A 26,743-nucleotide genomic window follows, 5' to 3' on the forward strand; every position below is an offset into this window, starting at 1 on the left:
GTAAGAACATTTTAAACTTTGTTTCTTATGGTAAGGAGAATACTACAAATGATTCTCCACTGAAAGTGGAGATGCCATTTATCAGGTTAGGAAAGTCCCCTTCTATTCCTAGTATGCTTAGCTTTTATCATGAATGAGACTTGTAGTTTAATCAAATGCATTTGTCGAGCAAACATCATGGTTTTGCTCCTTTAATCTACTAATACAGTAAATAATTCTTTTATCTTTTATGCTGAACTAACCTAGTATTCCTGAAATAAACCCAACTGTGTTATTGTGTATTACAGATACTGGCCACCTCATGCGAAGAGTTGACTCATTGGAAAAAGACTCTGATGCTGGGAGGGATTGGGGGCAGGAGGAAAAGGGGACGACAGAGGATGAGATGGCTGGATGGCATTACTGACTTGATGGACATGGGTTTAAGTGAACTCCAGGAGTTGGTGATGGACAGGGAGGCCTGGCGTGCTGCGATTCATGGGGTTGCAAAGGGTCGGACACGACTGAGCGACTGAACTGAACTGAACCTAGTATTCCTGAAATAAACCCAACTGTGTTATTGTATATTACACATACTGCTAGATACAGTGTGCTTATGCAGACTGCAGATACTACTAGATACAGTGTGGTTATATTTTGTATGGTTTTGGTTTTATATCAGATTCAAAGAATAAATTGCAGAGTTCTTTTCTTACTCACTGCAGGAGTTTATTATATAATTCTGTTCCTTGAATGTATGGCTTGGTGTTTTCAATGCAGGAGTATCTCTAATTAGCAATTTAATATCTTTAATGGTGATATGACTAATCAGTCTTTTTATTCCTGAATCAGTTTTCAGGCATTTATCAGTTTCTAGGAATTTGTCAATTTTATCTAAACATTCAAATGTATTTGCATTATGCTGTCTTTACATGCTCTATATGCTCTCTTTTTCCCCTAATATTTTTTTATTTGTGCCTTCTATTTCTTTATAATCTTGCTATAGATTTACATATTTTATTAAGAGCTGTAACAGGAAAATTTTTGACTTCACTGATCTTTTCCATTAGAGATTTCCTTTCTAAAGAATTATCTCCTGTCCTTGGCTTTACCATCTTTTATCTAACATCTCTGTTTTTCTTATTATTTACTTATCTTGGATGCTTGTTAGTTCAATAACTTTCAGCTGCTTTTCTTTCTGAACAGAAGCAGTCAGAACTATAAATTTCCTTCTGAAAGTATCACTTTAGTGGCACCTCCACTGTTTTTGATATGTATTATTTTCATTATTGTTACTGTTCAAATTTAAGTAATTAAATTTGTATTACAATTACTCCTTTTAAAAATTTATTTTTCAAAAAAAAAAAAAAAACCACATAAGCAAAAGATCGTGAAGCCTGTGAAAGGTTTCTGCTCCCCAAGTTGGTGGAAAACACTAAGTTGGCAGATTGGATTTTTAAATAAAGATCTATTAAAAAAAAAAAAAAAAAGTAAAAAATTCTTTTTCATTATTAGTTGCTATCACAGCCATATTACAGTCAGAAGTATGGTCTGTATAATACCTGATCTTTCAAATTTGAAATTTGTTTTATGGCTAAGTACATGACCAATTTTTGTAAATCTTCCATGTGAACCAGGGAAGAACATGTATTCTCCAACTGTAGAATACTTGCCTGTTAATAACCAACTTGTTGTGGTAGGCTGAATAATAAGCCCCCACACAAATCTATGCTCTAATCCACAGAACTTGTGAATATTACCTTAAATGGCAAGACACTCTGCAGATATGATTGCAAGGAATCTTGAGTTTGGGAAATTATCCTGGATTAATCTCTAGGCACTATAGGCTCCTTATGAAAGACAGGCAAGAATGTCAAAGGAAGGAGATGGGGTGACATGTAGAGATTGAAATGCTGTGTTCTCAATGCAGAGGAAGAGGCCATGAGCCAAGGAATACAGACAGCCTCTAGACACTGGAAAATGTAAGGAAGTCCATTATCCCCTACAGCCTCCAAAAGGATACCGGCCTGCCAACAACCTGATATTAGATTTCTGACCTTCAGAGCTGAAGGGAATAAACTTGTGATGTTTTAAGCCACTAAGTTTGTGGCAATTTGTTTTAGCAGAAATAGGAAACAAATAAACTTTTGAGGAATTATAGTCAAATCTTCTCTGTCTCACTGGTTTTTTTGGCTGTGTATCTAGCAATTGATAGAAGCAGGCTCCCACTCTAACGGCAATGTTGTCTCTTTCTCCAAGAAGTTCTATCTGCTTGCTTTATATATTCTGAGCCCTTTTAGGATTTATCTGCCTGATGCAATAAACTTTTTAATCAGTATAAGGTAAATCCATTTTATCTTTGGAAATGCATTGTTTGAAAGTCCAGTTTAGCAAAAGTCAACATGACTAGCGTCTGGTTATTATTTGCCAGGGGTATCTTTTTTACATTCCATCCTTTTACATTCACTTTCCTGTATATTTAAGATGTGTCTCTTGTAAGCAGTATATAACTTGATTTTTTAAATACCCAATCTGGAACTGTCTTAATCGGCAAATTCAGGCCACTAACATTTATTTCAGACGTAATTTTTGGAGCTGTTTCTCTGTTTCCATTTATCACATTTCTTCTATGTTTCTTTTTGCCTTCTTGCCTTATTTTGTGTTGGTGGGAGAAGACTGGAAGTTTTATCTGTTTTTCGTATCCTACTGTCCACCTCACTGCTCTTCTTAAAGTAACTTCAAGTACGTGCTGTTCTCCACCTCCTTCACCACCCTTCAGGGAGACACAATGTGGTTTGCCTCTAAAATGAATAACCTCAAGATGCCAAGCCACACTTTCAATTCTTATGTCTTCTTTCCATCAGCTTTCTTGTTGCTCCAAGATCATGAGTTATCCTTTCTTTGCTATTTTCACTGTACCTAGCCCTAAAGCTGTTTCCAGGAACAGGAAGCAGAAAACCAAGTATATTAAACTTTGACTAAATTAAGGATAAACAGGTTCTGAAGAACACCCTGAAGGATCTACAACACACAAATTTGGTTGGCATCTACTTTGTTTTACTACCTGAGCTTACTAAATAAGAATCCTCTTGTGACAAAAGTACTATTTATTAAGGGAAAAAAAAAAAGCCAATAAATGCTTTGTAATAATCTTATAAGTGCTATGATTTTCCTTCAATTTGTTATACTACTATAAGGTTAATGAAGTAACCAAATGCTAGAAGTGTGTGTCACTTCTATAGTTGGCAAAAAAGAAAGCTAATGAAAAGAGAAAAGTTTCTTTCAATTTTTGATAAGGACTGACTTAAATTTAAAAAAATATAATTCTGTAGATGACAATCAAAAACTTAAATTCATACTTTAGTAGTCTACAGTAATTATGAATTTCTATAGATTTAGTAGAAAATAAAAATACAGCTAGAAAAATCTTTTGTGTCACACTTGATTATAAAATCAAGAGTAATTTCATAAAACAAATTTTATCTCTACATATAAAAAATACCATAAAATAAAAAAATATTACATCGCACTTAGGAGGAAGACAGAAAATACACCTCTATAGCTGTTCTTTGTTACTCCTTTATGAAGTGTGTGCTTTTACTCAAATTTCTAGTGCCCAATTATTTAAATGAAAGTTTACCATAATTTACAGCTATCTTTAAATCATAAGCTCCAGGTGAAAAGACATTCTAGTCTACTGAAAATGTAAGCCAGTGACCTGGAAATCTAAAGTGACGTGAATGTCTTCCTGGGATTTCCTGACGGTGTCACTAGTACTTTGGGCTCTCCTGATGACTCAGTGGTAAAGAATCTGCCTGTAACGCAGGATTTGCAGGAGACACAGATTCGATGCCTGGGTTGGGAAGATCCCTTGGAGGAGGAGATGGCAATCCACTCCAGTGTTCTTGCCTGGCAAATCCCATGGACAGAGGAGCCTGATGGGTTATAGTCCTGGGGTCACAAAGAGTTGCACATGGCTGAGCACACACATGCATGCATGACTAGCACTATTTACCATCATAGGTTTGAAACCAGGATCTGCTAAGGCTATCAAAACAATTGTTTTTGCACAAGTATTTATTTACTTAGATTCATGCTTTAACACAAAATAAAGCAGTAGTAAGTTCTTAATAAGTTTGACAACCAAGAGTGCAATCAAAATGTAACAAAACAAGTGTGTCCTCCAAAAACAGACAAACTTCCAGCCAGACCAAAATAACTGCAAGTTTCCTTAAGAAGAAGGATTCACTGAGATGACATATAACTAGTCACAGCTTAATGCCTACCAGCTAAAGCAGCATCCTCTTCACTTTCTGAGCCATACTGAAGTGCCATGGTAATTGCAGATAAACGACCCCCTTGGACTGCTCTTTTATTACTACAAGGAAAAAACAAGCAATTAGAAGGCAGGGAAAGATGTTATAATAATTCGGTTACTTTACAGGAAACAGGAACTGTTAATAAGGCATTCACATCAAAGAAAGGGTTTCTATTCAGCTGCCTACTCAATTTACTTTGTACTTTTTTATATCCCCCACAATCAATCTTAACCAAGAAGACTAAGTTTTTCCTCAGAAAAGAGGGACTAGAGATAGAAAACCCTTAAAGCAGGCTACTTGCAGCACTATTCCTTTTTTATGAAAAATAAAGATTCATTCGTAATTGCTGGTTAATTCTGAAGATGCTCATATTTTAACAATGAAAATAACATCTATTATGAACACAAACTCTTTCAGTATTTTACGACACATTTTACTGGTAATTTTAAGCACTACCTGACGCACACTTTCTGCTTAAGCATTTCTCAGACATGAAGTCAGGCCTACTATACTTTTTAAATAAATATCTGACAACAAAGTTTCATAAAATCAGCCAACTACACTCAAAGATATTACTTCAAGATAGTCATCAAGAAAATGCTAGCATGCTTATCCTCATAAACATGGGTCAGCTCTCAGACACTCTCTCTCACCGGTAATACTTGCTAGTGGGATTTCTCTCTTCACCAAGGCTGCCTTTACTGTGCGAAGGACCTGTCAGCCTGGTTGCAGCCAAATTTGATGAAGTCCTATCCAGAGACAAGGTTAAAAAAAACTCAGAAAACTAACAGCTGAAATCATAATGCTGGATAAACAAAAAGAAAACAACCATTTTCTTTTTCTTTTCTTAAAAAAAGATACACTCTGGGACTACCCTGGCGTTCCAATGGTTAAGACTCAGTGTTTCCACTGCAGGAGGCAAACGTTCCATTCCTAGTTGGGGGAACTAAGATTCCACGTGCCACAGGGCATGGCGGGGAATGAGGGAGGGAAGACTCAAATACTGCCGAGCCTCTACTATGCAGGAGTCTTTGCTCCAAAATCTGGGACTCTGCTACAAACAATAAAAGATGGACAGGGTGCGGAGAAAAGGGAACCCTCTTACACTGTTGGTAGGAATGCAAACTAGCACAGTCACTATGGAGAACAGTGTGGAGATTCCTTAAAAAACTGGAAATAGAACTACCATACGACCCACCAATCCCACTCCTGGGCAAACACACCAAAACTGAAAGAGAAACCAGAACTGAAAGAGACATATCTACCCCAATGTTCACTGCAGCACTGCTTACAACAGCTAGGACATGGAAGCAACCTAAATGTCCATCGGCAGATGAACGCATAAGAAGTTGTGGTACGTACACAATGGAATATTACTCAGCCATTAAGAAGAACACATTTGAGTCAGTTCTAATGAGGTGCATGAAACTAGAGCCTATTATACAGAGTGAAGTAAGCCAGAAAGGAAACACCAATACAGTATATTAACACATATATATGGAATTTATAAAGATGGTAATGACAACCCTACATGCAAGACAGCAAAAGAGACACAGATATAAAGAACAGACTTTTAGACTATGTGGGAGAAGGTGAGGGTTGGACGGTATGAGAGAATAGCACTGAAACATGTATATTACCATATGTAAATAGATGACCAGTGCAAATTCAATGCATGAAGCAAGGTACCCAAAGCAGGTGCTCTGGGACAACCCAGAGATGGGGAGAGAGGTAGGAGGGGGGTTCAGGATAGTGGGACACATGTACACCCATGGATGATTCATGTCGATGTATAGCAAAAACTACAATACGGTAAAGTAGTTAGCCTCCAATTAAAATAAATTAATTAAAAAAATTATGCTTATAGAAGTTGCCAATGATCAGATGTTAAGTTAGAATATGTTGGCATAAGGGCATTTTTCAATTACTGATATGAAAAAACTTGTTTCTGCTGAATTAAAAAAATTGAAGAGCAAAATCTGGAACTCTGAGCAAAAAAAAAAAAAAATACACCAGAGTTGATCCCAGACAGTTTATGGTTACTGCAGTGACCAGAGGATCCAGAAACATAGCAAATGTCAAAGTCAGAAAAAAGCTACAAAAGCAGCCACTCGATCTTTCCATTTCAGATAGAAGCAAATGGAATCCTAGAAGTAAGACGTGTTCAAAGTCACAGTCCCAGCACAGGATAAGCTAGAATCTCCCGACATCTGGCTAAATACTCTTACAGTGAAAATATATGCATCCTACTATATAGATGCAAATATCACAATATTATAAGCATACTTTGTTTCATCATGCTTTGTTTTATTAAATGTCACATATACTGCCTTTTTTCTTTTTCTTTTTACAAACTAAAGGTTTGTGGCAATCCTAAATCGAGCAAGTCTGAGCACCACTTTTCCAAAGGCATTGGCTCACTTTGCGTCTCTGTGCCACATTTTGGTAATTCTTGCAATTATTTCAAACCTTTCCATTATTATTATACTTGTTGTGGTGATCTCTGATGCTATCACTGTAAATACTTTGGGGAACCATGATCCATGATCCATGCCCATGTAAGACAGTGAACTTAATAAATGTTGTGTGTGCTCTGACTGCTCCACCAACCAGCTATTCCCCCATCTTTTTCCTTTCTCCTCACTCTCCCTATTTTCTCATACACAAGAATACTGAAAGTAGGTCAATTAATAACCCTACACTGGCCTCTAAGCATTCAAGGGAAAGGAAGAGTTGCACTTTTTTTCCAGTTTCAAGCAAAAGCTACAAATGATTAAGCTCAGTGCGGAAGGCATGTTGAAAGCTGAGATCAGCCGGAAACTAGGCCTCCTGCACCAGTTAGCCAAGTCACAAAAGCAAAGGAAAAGTTTTTGAAGGAAATTAAAAGTACTACTCCAGTGAACACAGAAATGATAACACAGTAAGACAGCTTTATTGCTGATAAGAAGAAAGTGTTAGTGGTCTAGACAGAAGGTCAAACCAACCACAACAATCCTGTAAGCCAATCCATAATCCAGAGCAAGGGCCTCTCTTCAATTTGATGAAGGCTGAGAGAGTTAAGGTGGGGAATAAAAGTCTGAAGCTAGCAGAGACTGGTTCATGAGGTTTAAAGAAAGAAGTCATCTCTATAAAATATAAGTGCAAGGTGAAAGAGCCAGTGCTGATAAAAAAGCAGCAGCCAGTTATCCAGAAGATCTAGCTGAAATTATTAATAAACGTAGCTATACTAAATAAAAGATTTTCAATGCAGATAAAATATACTTATCATGGAAGAACAATCCAAGGCTTTCACAACTAGAGAGGAGTCAGTGCCCAGCTTCAAAGTTTCAAAGGACAGGCTGACTCTCTTGATAGGGCTAATGTAGCTGGTGATTTAAAAGTTGAAACCAGTGCTCATTTTACTATTCTGAAAAATCCTAGGGCCCTTAAGAATTATGACAAATATACTCTGCTTGTGCTCAATAAATGGAACAACAAAGCCTGGATGACAGCACATCTGTTTACAACATGGTTCGCTGAATATTTTAAGCCTGCTGTTGAGACCTACTGCTCAAAATTATTTCCAAAACAGTACTGCTCATTGAAAATGCACATGGTCACCTAAGAGCTCTGATGGAGATGTACAAGATTAATGTTGTTTTCATGCCTACAGACACAATATCCATTCTGCAGCCCACGGATCAAAGAGAAATTTCGACTTTTAAGTCTTATTATTGAAGAAATACATTTCATAAGGCTATAGCTGCCGTGGATAGTGATTCCTTTGATGGATCTGGGAAAATTCAACTGAAAACTTTCTGGAAATGATTTGTTATTCTAGATGTCATTAAGAACATTTGTGATTCATGGAAAGAACATGAACATCAACAGGAACTTAGAAGAAGTGGATTCCAACCCTCATGGGTTACTTTGAGGGGTTTAAGACTTCAGTGGAGGAAATAACAGGAGATGGGATAGAAACAGTAAGAGAACTGGAATTAAAAATAGAGCCTGAAGATGTGACTGAACTGCTACAATCTCATGATAAAACTTTAACACTGACGAGTTACTTTGTATGGATGAGCAAAGAAAGTAGTTTCCTGAGATGGAATCTACTTGTGTGAAAATGCTGTGAAGACTGTTTAAACAGCAACAAAAGACTGAGAATATTACATAAACTTAGTTGATAAAGCAGCATCAGCATTTCAGAGGACTGACTCCAATTTTGAAAGTTCTCCTGTTATCCAACAGCATCTCATGCTATAGACAAATCATTAGAAAAAGAAGAGTGGACTGACGTGGGACACATCATTGTTGTCTTATTTTAAGGAGCTGGCACAGCCACCTCAAGTTTCAGCAACCACCACCCTGATCAGTCAGCAGCCATCAACAGAAGCAAGACCATTCACCGGCAAAAAAGATTACAACTTGCTGAAGGCTCAGATGATGGTCAGCATTTTTAAGCAATACAGTCTTTTCAAATTAGGGTATACACACAGCTTTTTTAGACCTAATGCTACTGCACACTTAACTACAGTATAGTGTGAACATAGCTTTCATATGCATGGGGAAAGCAAAAAACTTGTGTGACTCACTTTAGTGTGATATTCGCTTTACTGCAGTAGTCTAGAAATGAACCCAGTTATCTCCAAGTTTTGCCTATATATACATGTATTATATGTAATATGCATTATACAAATATGATATACAAATATTTACACACATATTTGTACAAGGCAATAAAAGTACATAGTGGTGTTAAATTTTAAAATTTGTTTCTTTTTAAATAAAGCCCTTCAGCTACAATGAAGGGACTGATTAAGAGTTATTTAACCCTATTCTCTTCAGAATCATATTAGCAACTGTAAATATAACCTTGAAATGCAACAGCTTGTTTTTCACTATATTGATTTCACTAGCTATTTTGACAAATAATAAAAGCACAAGAACTTTAAACATTTTTTTAACCTACCTCATTCGAAGGCTTGACTTTGTCATTTCATGTTCAATTTCTGCCTTTTTCATATAAAATATTTTTTTAATAGAATTTGCATCCTGTTAAGATAAAATTACTTAGCTTAGAAAAAGTATAGAAAAAAATGGGCAGTTTAAAACGCCCTCCATCACGTACTGGACACTTTCTATGGCACTCCTTGCATGTGGAGTAGCCTTCCATCCAACATGCAGACAGCTGCATCCTCTAACCTTTCCACAAGCTTTCAAAGCATCTCCGTAATTAAATACAAATTGAGAAGCCTCTCAGCTCTTCCACAACTAGCCAGCTGAAAGATAAAGATCTAATGCTGAACAGGGAAAAACCGGGGTGAGAATACAATGGACTCTACCTGTGTACACTAACCTAAAAATTGAAACAAAAGTATACTTCTAAGATTAAAGAGTAGGCACATAAATTCTGGATGAACATACTCGCTTAAATTAATAGCATATAGCAAATTCAGTTTCCCTTCACTCCAAAATTTAGTTTAGGACCATTAATCAGACCGAAAAGCAAAATTCTTAATTGCATCAACAACTGGTACTATACTACTCAAATCTCTTATCAAGGATTAACAATACAAGGACTTCATTCTTGATTTTCACTCAAAGTTCCTTAATAAATGCAAGATAAAAATTAAAATTAACTACCAAAAGCAACTGAGTCAGCATTCCGTAAATCTAAATGACTTTATTCCCAAAAGGTTTTCTGAGCACCCTTTGCTAAGTTCCCAGTGATAAATTATTAATTTGAGAAATTTCTACAAGCAACAGTTCATTACAGTTCATTTTGTAGAAGGACTACAAAACTTCTAGGACAGAACTGCAAAGCAATGAAAGTCATTTTACATTGTATACGATACTATACAGAGTGACTTTTATATCATTGAGGTTTATATGAAGGGACTATATCAATATTAACTACAAAGTGGACCAAAAATGAACCTTGTGTGGAATAAAAAGAAACATAGGTGAATGGTTTAGAACCAAGGATCTACAGTCAACTGATTTTCAACAGGGTTGCCAGGACAATTCAACAGGGAAAGAACAGTCTTTTTAACATAAGGCACTGGATGAACGTGGACTCCAACCTCACACCTACCTCACGTATATAAAAATAAACTCAAAATGGCTCAAAAATCTAAATGTAAATGCTGCTGCTGCTAAGTCACTTCAGTCGTGTCCTACTCTGTGTGACCCCATAGAAGGCAGCCCACCAGGCTCCCCCATCCCTGGGATTCTCCAGCAAGAACACTGCCATTTCCTTCTCCAATGCATGAAAGTGAAAAGTGAAAGTGAAGTCACGCAATCGTGTTCAACTCTTAGCGACCCCATGAACTGTAGCCCACCAGGTTCCTACATCCATGGGATTTTCCAGGCAAGAGTACTGGAGTGGGGTGCCACTGCCTAGAACAATAAAATTCTTAGAAGAAAACATAGGTATAAATCTTTGCAGCCTTAGATTAGGTAATGGTTTCTTCAGTAAGACATTAAAAGCACAAGAAATCTAAGAAAAAACAGACAAATTGGGACTTATCAAAATTAAACACTTAATTAAAATTGAGAAGTTTTTTTCTTGGGCATGGGGGGGATGGGATGGGGGGTGGGGTGAGGTTGGGTAGGGGTCCTGCAGCACACAACATGTGGGATCTCAGTTTCCCAACCAGGGTCTGAAACCCCTGCACTGGACTGCCAAGGAATTCCCAAAATTAAAAACTTTTGTGCGTCAAAGGATATCATCATGAAAATGAAAAGACAGTATATAGAATGGGAGAAAATATTTGTAAATCATATGTCGTCTATTGTTTAGATGATAAAAAGAAGTGTAACAATTCAACAATAAAAAGACAGTTAACCCAAGTTAAAAGGGGGACTAAAAATCTGAAAATTTTTTTTCAAAGAGTAAGAAAGGCCAATATGCACATGAAAAGATGTTCAACATCACTAATCATTAGAAAATGCTAATCAGGGGATTCCCTGGTGGCCAAGTGGTTAGGATTCCAGGTTTTCACTGTTCACTGAACTTGTTGGCCCCAACTACAATCATGGGGCACTGGCAAGGGAAAAAAAAGGCTAATCAAAACCATAATGAGACACTACTTCATACCTACTAGAAATAAAACAAAACCAAAAATAGAAACTAGTATTGGTGAGGATGTGGAGAAATTACACTTGCACATTGCTAGTGGGAATGTAGGTGCAGTGGCTTTAAGAATAATTTAAAAACAATTTTAACCTCAAAAAAGTTAAAAATATAGTTTACCATCTGGCCCAGCAATTTCATTCCAAGGTACGTATTCAATAAAAATGAAAATATATGTGCATATAAAAACTTAAACATGAATGTTCACAGCAGCATTATGTATAATAGCCCCAAAGTGGAAGCAACTTAAATGCCTAGCAATTGATGAATGAGTGACTAAAACATGATATATAGATTTAACTGAATACTATTTGGGAATAAAAAGAAATACATGATACAACAGGAACACCTCGAAATCATGATGCTAAGTGAAAGAAGCCAGTCACAAAGGACTACAAATTGTAAGGTTCCATTTATATGAAATGTTGAAAACAGGTAAATTCACAGAGATAGAAAGTAGACTGGTGGCAGTTGCCTAGGGTTAGGAAGACTGGGAATGGCAACCCACTCCAGTACTCTTGCCTGGAAAATCCCATGGGTGGAGGAGCCTGGTAGGATGCAGTCCATGGGGTCGCTGAGAGTCGGACACAACTGAGCGACTTCCCTTTCACTTTTCACTTTCATGCACTGGAGAAGGAAATGGCAACCCACTCCAGTGTTCTTGCCTGGAGAATCCAGGGACGGGGGAGCCTGGTGGGCTGCCGTCTATGGGGTGGCACAGAGTTGGGACATGACTGAAGCGACTTAGCAGCAGCAGCAGGGAGACTGGGAGGAGATGGACAGTGACTGCTAATTCATTGTGGTGACGGCTACACAACTCAGTGAACATACTAAAAGTCATTAAATGATACACTTTGGGTAAAATGTATGGTATGTGGTTCTGATACAAAAATATTGGCTCTAAATTAAAATCTGTATTCTTATCAATGAAAGCAACAACAACAAAACTAACCTTGAACACTTGAGAACCAGGCTCATTGTAAGTTTTGGCATTTTTTGCTAGGAGATCTATATCTTTGGCCATTGCGTGAATACTCTTGTAGCTTCCATTCTATAGTAAACAATAAAATACAGCAGTTATTCTTAAAAGACAGTTAAGCAACATGACCTTAAAAAAAAACTCCATATATTTTTAAACTCTCACCATACTCTTAAGACTTTATTGGAAAGTACATATGTGAACAACATATAAAGTCATCTTCTCTTTTATAGACTATTACTACTGTCCATTTACAAAGACGTTTTTGAGATAGGTAACAAAACCAGAGCTACATTATTCTCATAAAAACAACTTATATTTTAAAAAAAAATCAGATAAAGTAAAAGTTGTTTTATTTACCAAATATACAGTGTTTACTCTGGGTCAACCACTGTTCTAAATGTTTCATGAAAACTAATTCATTAAAGAGTACAGACATTGGAGTGAGACTATCTGGATTCAAATCCTAAGCCTTAAAAAAAAAAATCCTACCTCTTCTCATTAGTTGATGACTCAGGCAAGTGACTTACCATCTCTGTGTTTTCGTTTTCTTATCTGTAAATAACAGTATCTTCCTCACAGAGGTGTTATAAGAATTAACTAGCCAACACATAGCAATTGTACAGCAATTCTATCTATACTGCTGAAGACACAGGGAGGGGGAAACACAAAGAGGACAGAGCATTTTCACTAACCTTACACTCTTAATGTTTGTTGTAGTTAACTTTTACTCTGAAATATCCTAAAACTATTTGGAAGCCAATAAAAATAAACAAACCTTTCATTGACAATGTACCTTTCACAATCAAAAATGTCCATGACCAATGTGCTTTAATTTTTGTCCTGAGAGCAAAACTTACTAAAACTATAACACTTAAGTCAATGAAAATTTTGCTTTCCTTCCTACAGAAAAAATGCAAAAGGGATGCTATGCTGATTCCTCCAAAGCTATACTCAGTAACACCTCTAATTTGTTTACATTACATTGCTATTAATAACAACTCCTTACAGAAATATCCGCTTCTGTTCTTTAAAAGGCCTAAAAAATAACCATAGGCCAATATGCCCTAAACCACATATTTCTACATATGGTACAACTTCATACCTGTATCCTCTGGGCAATGGTCTTGAGATCTATAGGCTCCTTAATAATTGCATAATAGTCTGGATATTGCTGAAAAACAAAACCCAGGCATGCTTAATAAGTGCAAGTATCCAGCTAATGAGATAACAAGGAAGTACACTGACCATCTGTTAATCAATTGAGCAGCTTTTGAGATAAAAGCTAAAGACACAGTTGTACAGCATATTTTTTGTTATACTTGAAGCAGAAATCATTTGATTTTTACAAGCTTCATGAGATACCCAAGAGCACACTGTAGGACTTTACAGTTACTTTTTGGTTATATAACTAATATACCACAATTTAATGTTTTTAAATTTCCTAAATCCACAGATCACACAATTTTATATTTAAGATCCCAAGATATCTATGTGGGGAAATGAAGCAGAGGTTTTCAAAGAGTTTATTATAAGATCTTTTAATTCAGCAATCTATAACACAATTATATCCTATTTCATATGAAATACTAAGGACCTATAAGAAATCAGGGTGCAAAATTATTTAGTTGCTAAGTCACGTCTGATTCTTGTGACCCCACATACTGTAGCCCGCCAGGCTCCTCTGTTCATGGGATTTCCCAGGCCAGAATACTGGAGTGGGTTGCCATTTCCTTCTCCAGGGGATCTTCCCAACCCAATCTCTATTCCTGACTGAGCAGCTTCACTTTTTACAGAAACTGTACTTTTATTTCCTCACTGTGTTTAAAAAAAATACATAAAATTTACTGTTTAACCTTTTTAAGTGTACAGTTCAGCAGCTTTAAATACATTTACATTATTGTGCAACCATCACCATCATCCATCTCCAGAACTTTTCATCTTCCCAAGCTGAAATTTCATACCCTTTCAACAATAACTCTCCACCTTCCCCTCCTTCAACCCCTGGAAATCACAATTTTACTTTTTCTTTCTATGAATTTGGCTGTTAAGTACTTCCTAAAGAAGTATCATACAATATTTAGAAAAGTACATACTTCCTAAAAGAAGGATCATACAATATTTGTTCTTTACGACTGGCTTATTTCACTTACCATGATGTGTTCAGGGTTTATTCTTATTGTAGCATGGGTCAAGACTGTCATTCTTTTTAAAGGCTGAATAATACTCCACGGTGTTTATATACTACACTTTATTTATCTATTCACATATCAAGGAACACCTGAGCTTTTTCCATGTTTCAGCTATTGTGAATTATACTGCTAGGAACACGATTGTACAAATATCTCATTAAGACCCTGATTTCACTCTTCTAGGTATATATCTAAAGCTGAATTGCTGGATCATATGATAATTCCATATGCAGTTTTTAATCAACTGTCATACTGTTTTTCTTTTCTTAACATTTTAAACATATGACAAACATAAACCAGTATATTTTTTCTAATCAGATTCACACTTCAGACAGCAGTGTTCAGATACCCTATTTCTAATGTCATAATTGTCCTACAACTAGTGTTGTTGATGACTGATGGGTAAAGCTACACGCCACCTGTCAGTCAACAAACACTTCTTGCAAGCCTCTGACATGCTGGGTTCCAACTATATGACAGGGACACAAAAGAAAATATGTCAGAGTCTTCATCCTTAAGAAATTCAGTCCTTGTTCTTAAAGAGAAAATGCTCACAAGGAGTTATAATGGAGTACTTCTTAAAGTATGTGTACAGTGGAGTACCTCTGAAAGTATGTCCTTATCCAGAAATACAAGAATGTGAAGGTCAAAGAAATTTTTGCAGTTCCAAAAGCTAAAGTGGAACATCAGCTATGTTAATTGCTCTTTGGGTGTGAAGACACATGGGGCTCTAACACTTTTAAAGGGTTCCACTGGTCTAGAAAACCTCTTCCATGTTGGGGTAGAAGAGTACTTATCAGGAAGAAGTGAATTATCTTCCTCTCATTCTGACTCTTGAGCAGAGAATATTTCTTCTCTTTTATAAATAAAAGGTTTAATTTATGTGCTTATTTTATCACTTAAGAATCATGAATCTAAAAAAAAAAAAAAAAGAATCATGAACCTTAGAAACAACCTACAACGTGGATAAATCATGAAGATACTAGGCTAAGTGAAATAAGCCAGACACAAACAAATACTGTATGATTTCTCTTAAATGAGGTACTTAGTGTAGTCAAGTTCAGAGGAGCAGAACTGTGGTTTCCAGGAACCGGCAGGAGGGAAAAGTAGGGAGTTCCTGTTTAATAGGTAGGAAGATGAAGAAGTTTTGGAAAGAAATGGTTGTGACAGCTGCACAATAATATGACTGCACTTAACGCCACTGAACTTTGTACTTAAATTGGTTAAAAGGTAAATCTTAGATTATTGCATATTTTACGGCCACAAAAATGAAAAAACAAACAAAAACAATTTCTAATCATAAAACCAAACACACAAACAAAAAATCTATAACCTTTTGCTGAAGTAAAATGACAGAACATATCCTATATGCTTACTGCTAAGGCCATGAAGAGGATCTCTCGGCTACCTCCAACGCCTTCCATTACCCTTACTCTATTTACTAAGAAGTAAGAGAATTTATGAAGTACTTAAAAAAGAATAAAATCAACACTTTAATCCACTTGTCTTTAACTACATCACTTACCACTTTAGAAGGCAGCTTCTGAAAAAGTTCGCTTATGAGACGTCCTGATGGATTTGTGGCTACAACTATGGCTTCAAGAAGCTGCTCCAGGATCTCCTTCAAGTAACCTGGAGAAGACTGGGAGTACGGGGGTATGAGGAATGAGAGACGAAAGGAATAAGAAAAATCCAAAAGTAAATACTGATATTAAACAGCTTCTAAAATTTTAAAGCCAATTCAAAAGAGCAACTTCTAAACTTACACTAAGTACAATTTTCATGAATATCACACTTTAGACTCACAATAAATATTCAACATATAAGACAAGTGATTAGCTGAGACTCCCCTACCACATAGCTCAGAGAAGAATCAATGTAACACTGATGAAAGCAGACTAGAATACTCATATTTAAGTCATTTACTTACTAGTTAAAATGTAACACCAAAGTTAGCTTCAAAGAGGAGAACTATGTCCTATAAGCAAGATTCCTCTCCTCCCAGCCCAACCAGTTACTCTGGAAACGTGTTGCAGATGACAAAGACAGCAGGGTGTATGAATGCATTCACAAAACTTATTCTCTGGATGTCTATTTAAAGTTGCAGAGGAGAGATGCAATTCCTTTTACTGTTCTTTTTCCTCTTTTTAAACATGTGCACTCAATCAGCAAGTATTTTCAGTCCCTACATGTCAGGCAGAATCTAGATGTCTGAATAGGTGAGCAAGGTGATAGCTTTTTGGAGCTATCATTCTACTTGAGGAAGACAGAGAGGAAACATATAAACTAATACTAGACACTTATTCCACATACAGTGATAAAAACTGAAGATCACACAACAGCATGATATGATGATGGGAAAGGAGGAGCAGAGAGCAAACAATCTGATAGAGTGGTTAGGAAAGTCTTTTCCCAGTTTACATTAAGTGATGTTAGAATAATGCAAAGGAGACAGTCACAGGCAGAGCCAAAGGAAGCAGAAGCACAAGCAACTGCAAAATTCCAGAGGCAGGAAGACACGTGACATGTTCTAGGAACAGAAACCAACCTAACCCACAAAAATATTCCTAACTAAGGTGATTCCATCAACTTTGCAACTTTCAATCACAACGCAGCCTGCCTTTACATAATACCTCAATCTAACAACACTGGTTGTCCCAGATCCCTTGTCATTGGAGTGGGGCTCTCTGGTTGTGTGTGTGTTTACCCTTCCAGTTACCAACACGACTGCACAGAAAGCCTAGCTGCAACAGTGGCCATGAGAAATCACAAGCAGGGGCCTTGTCAACCTCCCAGCAGCCGATCCACCACCCATTCCGGTGGCACACGTACTCCTTCCGTCACTGCGCCTTGACTGTCTTGCCCGTCTTCATCATCATCTTCGTCATCTGCTTCTCCCTTCTGAACAAACTCATTTCTTGTTCGAAGGTACAAATCCCAGAGTTTGCAAGCAGCTTTATATTCAGGAGAATCTGGCTGTACATTAGCAAAGAGAAGAGGAAAAGATATCACTTAGCATTTTATTAGAAATCAATGACTATTTCTAAAGCATCCTGTTCCAACAGATTGGTACACTAAGATATAACTTTGAAAACTATCACAAATTTTAAAATTCTTATAAGTAAATGATACATGGGCCTCAATTCTCTTCTGAAAAACTAAGTGTATGTTTTAAAGGCATTCTGAAATCAAATAATTTTATTAATTCTATTTATGTCCTATCTCATTACAGAGAGACTTGAAGAATATAAATAATTTGCTAAATTAAGGGTAATTATTACTAATACACTTTGCATGAACATTCATGCAAAGATGGGCTCAATAAAGGACAGAAATGGTATGGACCTTAGAGAAGCAGAAGATATTAAGAAGAGGCAGCAAGAATACACAGAAGAACTATACAAAAAATATCTTCATGACCCAGATAATCACAATGATGTGATCACTCACCTAGAGCCAGACATCCTGGAACGTGAAGTCAAGCAGGCCTTACGAAGTATCACTATGAACAAAGTTAGTGGAGGTGATGGAATTACAGTTGAGCTATTTCAAATCCTAAAAGATGATGCTGTGAAAGTGCTGCACTCAATATGCCAGCAAATTTGGAAAACTCAGCAGTGGCCACAGGACTGAAAAACATCAGTTTTCATTCCAATCCCAAAGGAAGGAAATGCCAAAGAATGTTCAAACTACCGCACAACTGCACTCATCTCACACGGTAGTAAAGTAATGCTCAAAATTCTCCAAGCCAGGCTTCAGCACTATGTGAACCATGAACTTCCAGATGTTCAAGCTGATTTTAGAAAAGGCAGAGGAACCAGAGATCAAATTGCCACCATCTGCTGGATCATGGAAAAAGCAGTAGAGTTCCAGAAAAACATCTATTTCTGCTTTATTGACTATGCCAAAGCCTTTGACTGTGGATCACAATAAACTGTGGAAAATTCTGAAAGAGGTAGGAATGCTAGACCACCTGATGTGCCTCCTGAGAAACCTATATGCAGGTCAGGAAGCAAGAGTTAGAACTGGACATTGAACAGACTGGTTCCAAATAGGAAAAGGAGTACGTCAAGGCTATATATTGTCACCCTACTTATTTAACTTACATGCAGAGTACATCATGAGAAACACTGGGCTGGATGAAGCACAAGCTGGAATCAAGACTGCCAGAAGAAATACCAATAACCTCAGATATGCAGATGACACCACCCTTATGGCAGAAAGTGAAGAAGAACTAAAGAGCCTCTTGATGAACGTGAAAGAGGAGAGTGAAAAAGTTGGCTTAAAGTTCAACATTCAGAAAACTAAGATCATGGCATCCGGTCCCATCACTTCATGGCAAATAGATGGGGAAACAGTGCAAACAGTGGCTGGCTTTATTTTTGGGGGCTCCAAAATCACTGCAGATGGTGATTGCAGCCATGAAATTAAAAGACACTTACTCCTTGGAAGGAAAGTTATGACCAACCTAGACAGCATATTAAAAAGCAAAGACATTACTTTGCCAACAAAGGTCCGTCTAGTCAAGGCTATGGTTTTTCCAATAGTCAGGTATGGATGTGAAAGTTGGACTATAAAGAAAGCTGAGCACCGAAGAATTGATGCTTTTGAACTGTGGTGTTGGAGAAGACTCTTGGGAGTCCCTTGGACTGCAAGGAGATCCAATCAGTCCATCCTAAAGGAAATCAGTCCTGGGTGTTCACTGGAAGGATTGATGTTGAAGCTGAAAGTCCAATATTTTGGCCACCTGATGTGAAGAGCTGACTCATTTGAAAAGACCCTGATGTTTGGAAAGATTTAAGGTTGGAGAAGGGGACGACAGAGGATGAGATGGTTGGATGGCATCACCAACTCAATGGACATGAGTTTGGGTAAACTCCAGGAGTTGGAGATGGACAGGGAGGCCTGGCCTGCTGCGGTTCACGAGGTCGCAAAGAGTCGGACATGACTGAGTGACTGAACTGAACTGAACAGGTTACTCATACACTAAGAAAGACAATTTAAAGGATAAGACCCAATTTAAGGGGTACAAGTCTAAATGAGAGAAGTTAATGACTGCCTTGATTTTCATTTCTATTCTTCAACTATTTAAAACCTTATTTGAATATTTTCTTTTCTTGAAGGATAGAGGGGATAAACTAACCAAAACTTTCCAGTAACAACAATGCTGGATGTAATGTAAAATGAACAGTAAACTTTTAAAAATGCATCCATGTGCTGCCAGTAAGGAATAAGCAGTGTTCACAAAAGCAAGAACAGAGTAAAAGTCGGAACCTGGATAAGCAAGCAATACACTGAAGCCAATGTTTACCTTGAGGCTACCTTTAAGACAAGATGCTTATAGTTTTCAAGAGCTTTAGCTTTCAAATGTCTTTGAGGCTACAAGGACAAGAGACACAGGCCAGGCTCCACCATAAGCTGGGACTTCAAAGGCTATGGCTGCAGTGTAACTGGGAATTAAAAACAAATCAGTTTCTGTGCTGCCAAGGAACAAGGTAGACCACCCACCTCAACCTCCACCCAGCTCAACCCATGGCACTGCAGGGAGAGGAGAGGCATGAGATAAATCTCCTCTGAGAACTCTTCAGCATAAGCTAGTCCTAACAAAGAGAGGCCAGATAAGCAACCTGAGATAAGCAACAAATCTTCTCCAGAAGAACTTCAACTTAAGAATCTCCACAGTCTCCAAGAAATATAAGCTCATAGTCAAAATGGATGAAACACGTGTGACTAAGAGTCACAAGAGAAAGCAAGCATAAATGACAGCAAACACACACATGTAAGTAATTCAGGTACTAAATTATCTGCTGTAGAATAAAAAATAAGCATGCTGAATATGTTTAAAGAAATAATAGGACTGAGGATACAACCAATTCCCTCAAAAGAAACTACTTCCAAAATAAGGAAAATATAAACATTAAAAGGTAAAAACTCAGTAGATTGAGCAGATTTCAAAGAAACAAGTAAGAACTAAAGATATTACCTAAAAAGCAACACTGACACAATAAAAGGGCTCTACATAAAGTTAACAGAAATGGAAATCTAGGGAAATTCTAATATAACATCCAATCAGAGTCCTACAGGAGAAGAGAGAATGGGGCAAGGGCAATATACAAAGACATACAACTTTTCAGAACTGATGAAAAACACCAACCCAAAGATTCAGACAGATCTACAATTCCCAAATTCTATAAATAAGAAGACAATCATATCTACACATATCACAGTGAAACTGTGGAGTATAAAGACAAAAAGAAGATACTTAAGATAGTCAGAAAGAAGAGAGAGATAACTTTCAAGGGAACTACAGTTATACTGACAGATGACTTCTCAATAGCAATATAAGAATGAAGAATAAAGAGAGTAGTATGTTTGTGAGTAAAAATACTGACTATATAAAAATAACATTATTTTATGGGATTAAAAATTTGTCACAATAGAACTAAAATACAAAACATCAGAAGCATAAATAAAAAGATCAGTTACATTATTTTAAGGTTTTACATTATTTAGAAGGATGTTTAAAATACTGATTAATATTTGACTTTGAAAAATTAATTATGCATATTAGAACTTCTTGGATAAGAGCATATTATTAATGGATCTGACAACTTTCAAATTATAGAAGAAATTTAAAACAAAATAAAACCAAGAAAAATATGAAGGAAAAAAACACCCAAAACAAGGCAGAGAAACAAAAAAAGAAAAAAATTACAAAATGAGATAAATAGAAAGTAGAAATTTAAATGATAGGAATACAGCCAAATGTAATAATTACTAAAACTGTAAAGAGATAAAATGCTTCAGTTAAAAGGTGAAGATCATCAACTAGATTAACAGAAATTCAATTATATGGGGCTTACAAGAGATACACTAGCATTAAAAAGATATGAAGAGGTTGGAAATAAGAGAATAGAAAAAATAAACAAGGTGAATACAAAAATAAAGCTGCTATTATTTTACGTGTAATAATATCAGATAAAACAAAATTCAAAAAAGACAATACTAACAATAAAGAAAACTACTGCTACTGCTAGGTCGCTTCAGTTGTGTCCGACTCTGTGCGACCCCATAGAGGGCAGCCCACCAGGCTCCTCCGTCCATGGGATTTTCCAGGCGAGAGTACTGGAGTGGGGTGCCATTGCCTTCTCCAACGCATGAAAGTGAAAAGTGAAAGTGAAGTTGCTCAGTCGTGCCCGACTCTTAGCGACCCCATGGACTGCAGCCCACCAGGCTCCTCCATCCATGGGATTTTCCAGGCGAGAGTACCAGAGTGGGGTGCCAAAATGCAAAAGCAATGTACTAGGACAATATAACAATTTCAACTTGTATGCTCCTATTTGCATACTTTCAAAGTATATAAAGAAAAATCAGTATGGCTAATAAGGAGAAATAGACAAATCTATCATCAGTTGGATTTTATAGCACATCATTTGGAAACTAGATAGTTCATGCAGATAAATCAGGATATAAATGATATCAGCAACATAATTAAAAAGCTAGATCCAATGGACACATATAGTGTACTGTACCCAATGAACAGCACTCTTGCTATATATTCACAAAATTTATAGCAACTTTATTCACTACTGTTAAAGCAGAAACAACCCAAATGTACATCAACTATGACACAAACAAAATATGATACATATTCGTATAATGGAATATTATTCAGCTATAAAAAAGGAACTAAGTACTAATAAAGGTTATGACAAGAATCCACGTTGAAGAAACTGTGCACAGTGAGAAAAGTTAGTCATCCATACAGGATTCCATTTATATGCAAAGCCCTGAAAAGGGAAGTCCATACAAAAGGAAAGTAGATTGCAGAAGCTAGAAGCTAGGAGAGGGGGAAATGAAGTTATGCTTGTTAATGGGCATGGTTTTCTTTTTGAGGTAATGAAAAAATTCTGGAGTTTGACAGTGGTGATGGTTGCACAACTTTCAAATATATTAACCTCCCTCCCCAAATTCTACACTTTAAAAAGTGTGTGAATTATATCTCAAAGAAAAAATACATACACACAACATTAAGAATTAATTTAACAGTATTTTTACAGAATCAAATAAAAAAAAAAAAACATTTAAAGCTTTGCTAAAAAGACAAATAAGTGAAGATGTACCAAATTTACAGACCGGAATAATAAACATCACGATTATGTCAATTCTCCAAAACACAATCTACAGAGTCAATGCAATTCCAATACAAACTCAAACAATTTTTTTGGTGCTTGTTGACTTAACACACTAATATTAAAAAGTATAAGGAAAGGGCCAAGAATAATCAAAACAGTTTCCCTGCCAGACAAGAAAATTATAAAATCAAAGAAATTAAGGTAGATATAGAATAGCCTAGTTTTAGATAAACTGGCCAGAACAAGAGGAACAGAATAAAGACCAGAAAGAGACCCACAGCACCTGGAAGCAATGCCAGCAGTAACAGCACAGACAAATGTGAAGTGAATGGCCATTTCAAGGTGCAGCTTATACCTGTGGGAAAAGCAAATCCCTAGCTCACAGGAGACACACTCAATCCCAGGTACACTAAAGGCATATATACGAAAGACAAAACTATTAAACTGTTGGGAGAAAAGAATATCTTTACAATCTTTGTGGAGGAGAGATTTCTGAAATAAGACATAGAGAAGGATAAACACAAAGTTAAAGACTAAGAAATCTGACTATTTTAAAATAAAATTTTAAAAAACTTCTGTTCATCAAAAGACGCCACAAAGAGTGAAAAAACAGCCACACCGTGGGAGAGGATATTTGCAACACATATAACCAAAAAAGGATTAGCACCTAGAACAAAAAAATTTCTAAAAATAAACATGAAAATCACAAACCCAAGAGACAAACGGGTAAAAGATTTGAGCAGACACAGAAGAAACAACAATGGTTCATAATCATATTAATCTTCAGTTTCTTTACTAAGAAGAGAAATACAAACTCAAACTATCAAATGAAAAATCACTACTTACCTATCAGACTGATAAATATTAAAAAGCCACACAATTATCAAATTGGATATCTTCCAAATATGATGCTTTCTTACCTTATAATAGGCCTTTGCATTGTTAAAAAGCAGCTGGAAGTCAGCAGTAAGCAGATTAACATCATCATACTCTTCCATTTTTAGTTTCTGTTGGATTTTCATCAAGTCAATGGGCTGAGAAACCACTTCATAATAGTCTGGTTGATTTCTGTCAATAATTTAATGATTTTCAAAAAGTAATAATCAAAAGCCTATAAAACGTTATGTCTCAAAACTATCTGTGGTAATGCCGAACACTCCCAAGTGAGAGAGCATACTAGACTTACTCCCATGATCAGAACTCAGAGGGAATAACAAAAGTAAGATGAATACGCATGCCCTTTTCAAAATACCTATTAGTGATTAAAAAAAAAAAACCCTAAATTTATTATCTGTAATGGTCTCTTATACGCTAAATATTTAAGATTTAGGGAACCAATACTAAAACCATGTCAATGGTATCTTCTGCAAATGAAAATGACTTACCTTTCGTGGGGTTCAAAAAAACAGGTATGCTTCAAAGCATTTTATAAACTTACAAAATGGACTGTCCTTCTTCAGGTAGTGACCACAGAACTTTCTCTGCCAAGTGCTATCAAGTGCCTAGTATATATGGTGCTCTAACATCAAGTACTTAAGTTACAAAAGAAAAAGATGAGGCCCTTGGCACAAGGAGCTTACCAAAGATAAAAGAGCATAATACACGAACAAACATGACTAAACTATATTTAAAAAAAGGCATGGGAATGATAAACACAAAATTCAGGATAATGGTTATCTCTTGGAGGAAAGGGGACACTTTAAAGGTAGTTATAATAACATTTTAAGTTGGCTTTTGGTTCATGGATGTTTATTATTATTTCTTCTGGCTTTTTTCAAAAGTTCCACGAGACAAGGAAATCTTCTGAAAAATTACCTAATCAGCTATTTTTTTTCAATTTTCCCTCAGGGGTAGATAAAACTCATCCTAGATGTGTAAGAGGGTAAGTTACAACTATGAAGAACACCATGGTTGCTAAGACACATGTTTCAGTCATGTGCATTTAATTTTTAAAAGCTTTTCATATTAACATAAAAATTTCAAGCATAGTACAAAAAGCGTTTTTTTCTGAACCATTTGAGAGTAAGCTGATGAAGAATTTAGTGTTTCTCTCCTACAAAAAGGGACTTCAGGACTTTGCTGGTGGCATAGTGGATAGGAATTCGCCTGCCCATATAGGGGACACAGGTTTGATCCCTGGTCTGGGAAGATTCCACATGCCACAGAGTAACTAAGCACGCGTGCCACAACCACTGAGCCTGTGCTCCAGAGCCCACAAGCCACAGCTACTGACGCCGGCATCCTACAACCAACAACGCCCTCACACCCAGAGCCTGTGCTCCACGAAAGCAGCCTGCGACGCGGCTACTGTCCCCAAGCCCTTTCCTGTGCGCCCATCGCGTGTCTCCCTTGCAGATTCCTACCCTTGCTCAGCCTTAACTAATGACTCTAGATTAAACTCTACAGAAAGGAAAAGGAAGAACAAATTAGGTTTTTAAAAACCCTTATCAAGTGTTTACAATTTTACTGATTTATAAAATTAAGTCTGAGGGGATAAAAGGAGCATTCAATCTGCTCTTCAAAAAGTGTAAGAACATAAAAGTCTCAGCGAGTGATCAGATCAGATCAGTCGCTCAGTCGTGTCCGACTCTTTGCGACCCCATGAATCGCAGCACGCCAGGCCTCCCTGTCCAACACCAACTCCCAGAGTTCACTGAGACTCATGTCCATCGAGTCAGTGATGCCATCCAGCCATCTCATCCTCTGTCTTCCCCTTCACCTCCTGCCCCCAATCCCTCCCAGCATCAGAGTCTTTTCCAATGAGTCAACTCTTCCCATGAGGTGGCCAAAGTACTGGAGTTTCAGCTTTAGCATCATTCCTTCCAAAGAAATCCCAGGGCTGATCTCCTTCAGAATGGACTGGTTGGATCTCCTTGCAGTCCAAGGGACTCTCAAGAGTCTTCTCCAACACCACAGTTCAAAAGCATTAATTCTTCGGCGCTCAGCCGGTGATAATGAAGACCTAATACCAATGCTGCCAGTGGTACCAAGGGACTTTCTCAGAGCAAGCTTTAGGGCTGTGTTCACTTGATATCCAAAGATGGCTCTCTCCACCTGGCCCTCATGGGCCACAGTGTACTGTTTGTTGAGGCTGGGCCTCAACAAACCCTCAGGCGATCATCTGTAGACAACTGGGAATCCGTTAAGGACACATAACCTAGAAAGGACACTATATCCCGGAAGCCCTGCAAGGGGGCTCCTCACAAACATTTTCAGAATTACCATACAGAAAAAAAGGACCAGGATCCAAACATTCCACACTACATAATTTGGTCAAAACAAGGTCCCCCCACTTTGAAAACGAAACAGCCCTGATCTTCCCCACTTAAATCAACATACAGAAAGCAAAGTAAAACCTCGGACTTCTCTGGTGGTCCAGTGGTTAACATTTGCAATGCAGGGGACACGGTTTCCATCCCTAGTTGAGGAACTAAGATCCCACGTGCCACAGAGCAACTAAGCCCACAAGCCACAACTACTGAGCCAGAGCACTCTGGAGCCTGTGTGCCTCAATGAGAGATCCCGCATGATGCAGCTAAGACCCGACTCAGCCAAATAATACTAAAAAAAAAAAGTAAAAAGAAAGAAAAGTAAAATCTGTCTATATTCATCCCAAGTTTAAGAGCTGTAAGTATTCTCCCAGACATTTGTGTACACATACATATGTACACAGAAGACTGTGAAATACATGTCTGAACAGATTTTCTCTTTCAACAATAGATGAGGGCACCCTGCTGTAACATGGCCATAGCATAGCCAAAGCATAGCTAAGAATTTAACCAGAAAAGTGAGAACTAATCTGCCTGATGTGCAGAGCCTGCTGGCTACACCTAAATCTATTTTCCCTCCTTCCCAAGATGACAGCATTCTAAGCTGCTGCCTGGGTACTAAAGGCCAAATTCTTAAGTCTCGTTGCAGCTAAGTTCTGGCCAATGCAAGAGCTGAAGTGTACCATGTCCAGGTCACTTCCTTAACACGCCTTCTTTTTCCTACGGGCTGGAAGGTCATTTTGGTGGTGCACC

General features: G+C 37.2%; 1 protein-coding gene across 29 annotated transcripts in view; it reads right to left on the reverse strand.

Annotated features, from left to right (window-relative positions):
• The window catches only part of PBRM1 (polybromo 1), a 106,929-nt gene that overhangs the window by 67,455 nt on the left and 12,731 nt on the right, over positions 1-26,743 (reverse strand). For 25 of the 29 annotated variants that reach the window (XM_027523398.1, XM_027523381.1, XM_027523399.1 and 22 more), the window contains 8 exons: positions 23,642-23,789; positions 17,419-17,562; positions 16,112-16,228; positions 13,500-13,568; positions 12,368-12,466; positions 9,250-9,332; positions 4,952-5,047; positions 4,266-4,357 (listed from right to left, as the gene is read on the reverse strand). In XM_027523398.1, the coding sequence (XP_027379199.1) occupies positions 4,266-4,357; positions 4,952-5,047; positions 9,250-9,332; positions 12,368-12,466; positions 13,500-13,568; positions 16,112-16,228; positions 17,419-17,562; positions 23,642-23,789 (848 nt within the window). Of the gene's footprint in view, positions 1-4,265; positions 4,358-4,951; positions 5,048-9,249; positions 9,333-12,367; positions 12,467-13,499; positions 13,569-16,111; positions 17,563-23,641; positions 23,790-26,743 lie in introns of all 29 variants that reach the window. The other 4 variants (XM_027523400.1, XM_027523393.1, XM_027523387.1 and 1 more) reach the window with 2 other exon arrangements.

This window comes from Bos indicus x Bos taurus, chromosome 22 (assembly GCF_003369695.1).
Source record: "Bos indicus x Bos taurus breed Angus x Brahman F1 hybrid chromosome 22, Bos_hybrid_MaternalHap_v2.0, whole genome shotgun sequence".
NCBI lineage: Eukaryota > Metazoa > Chordata > Mammalia > Artiodactyla > Bovidae > Bos > Bos indicus x Bos taurus.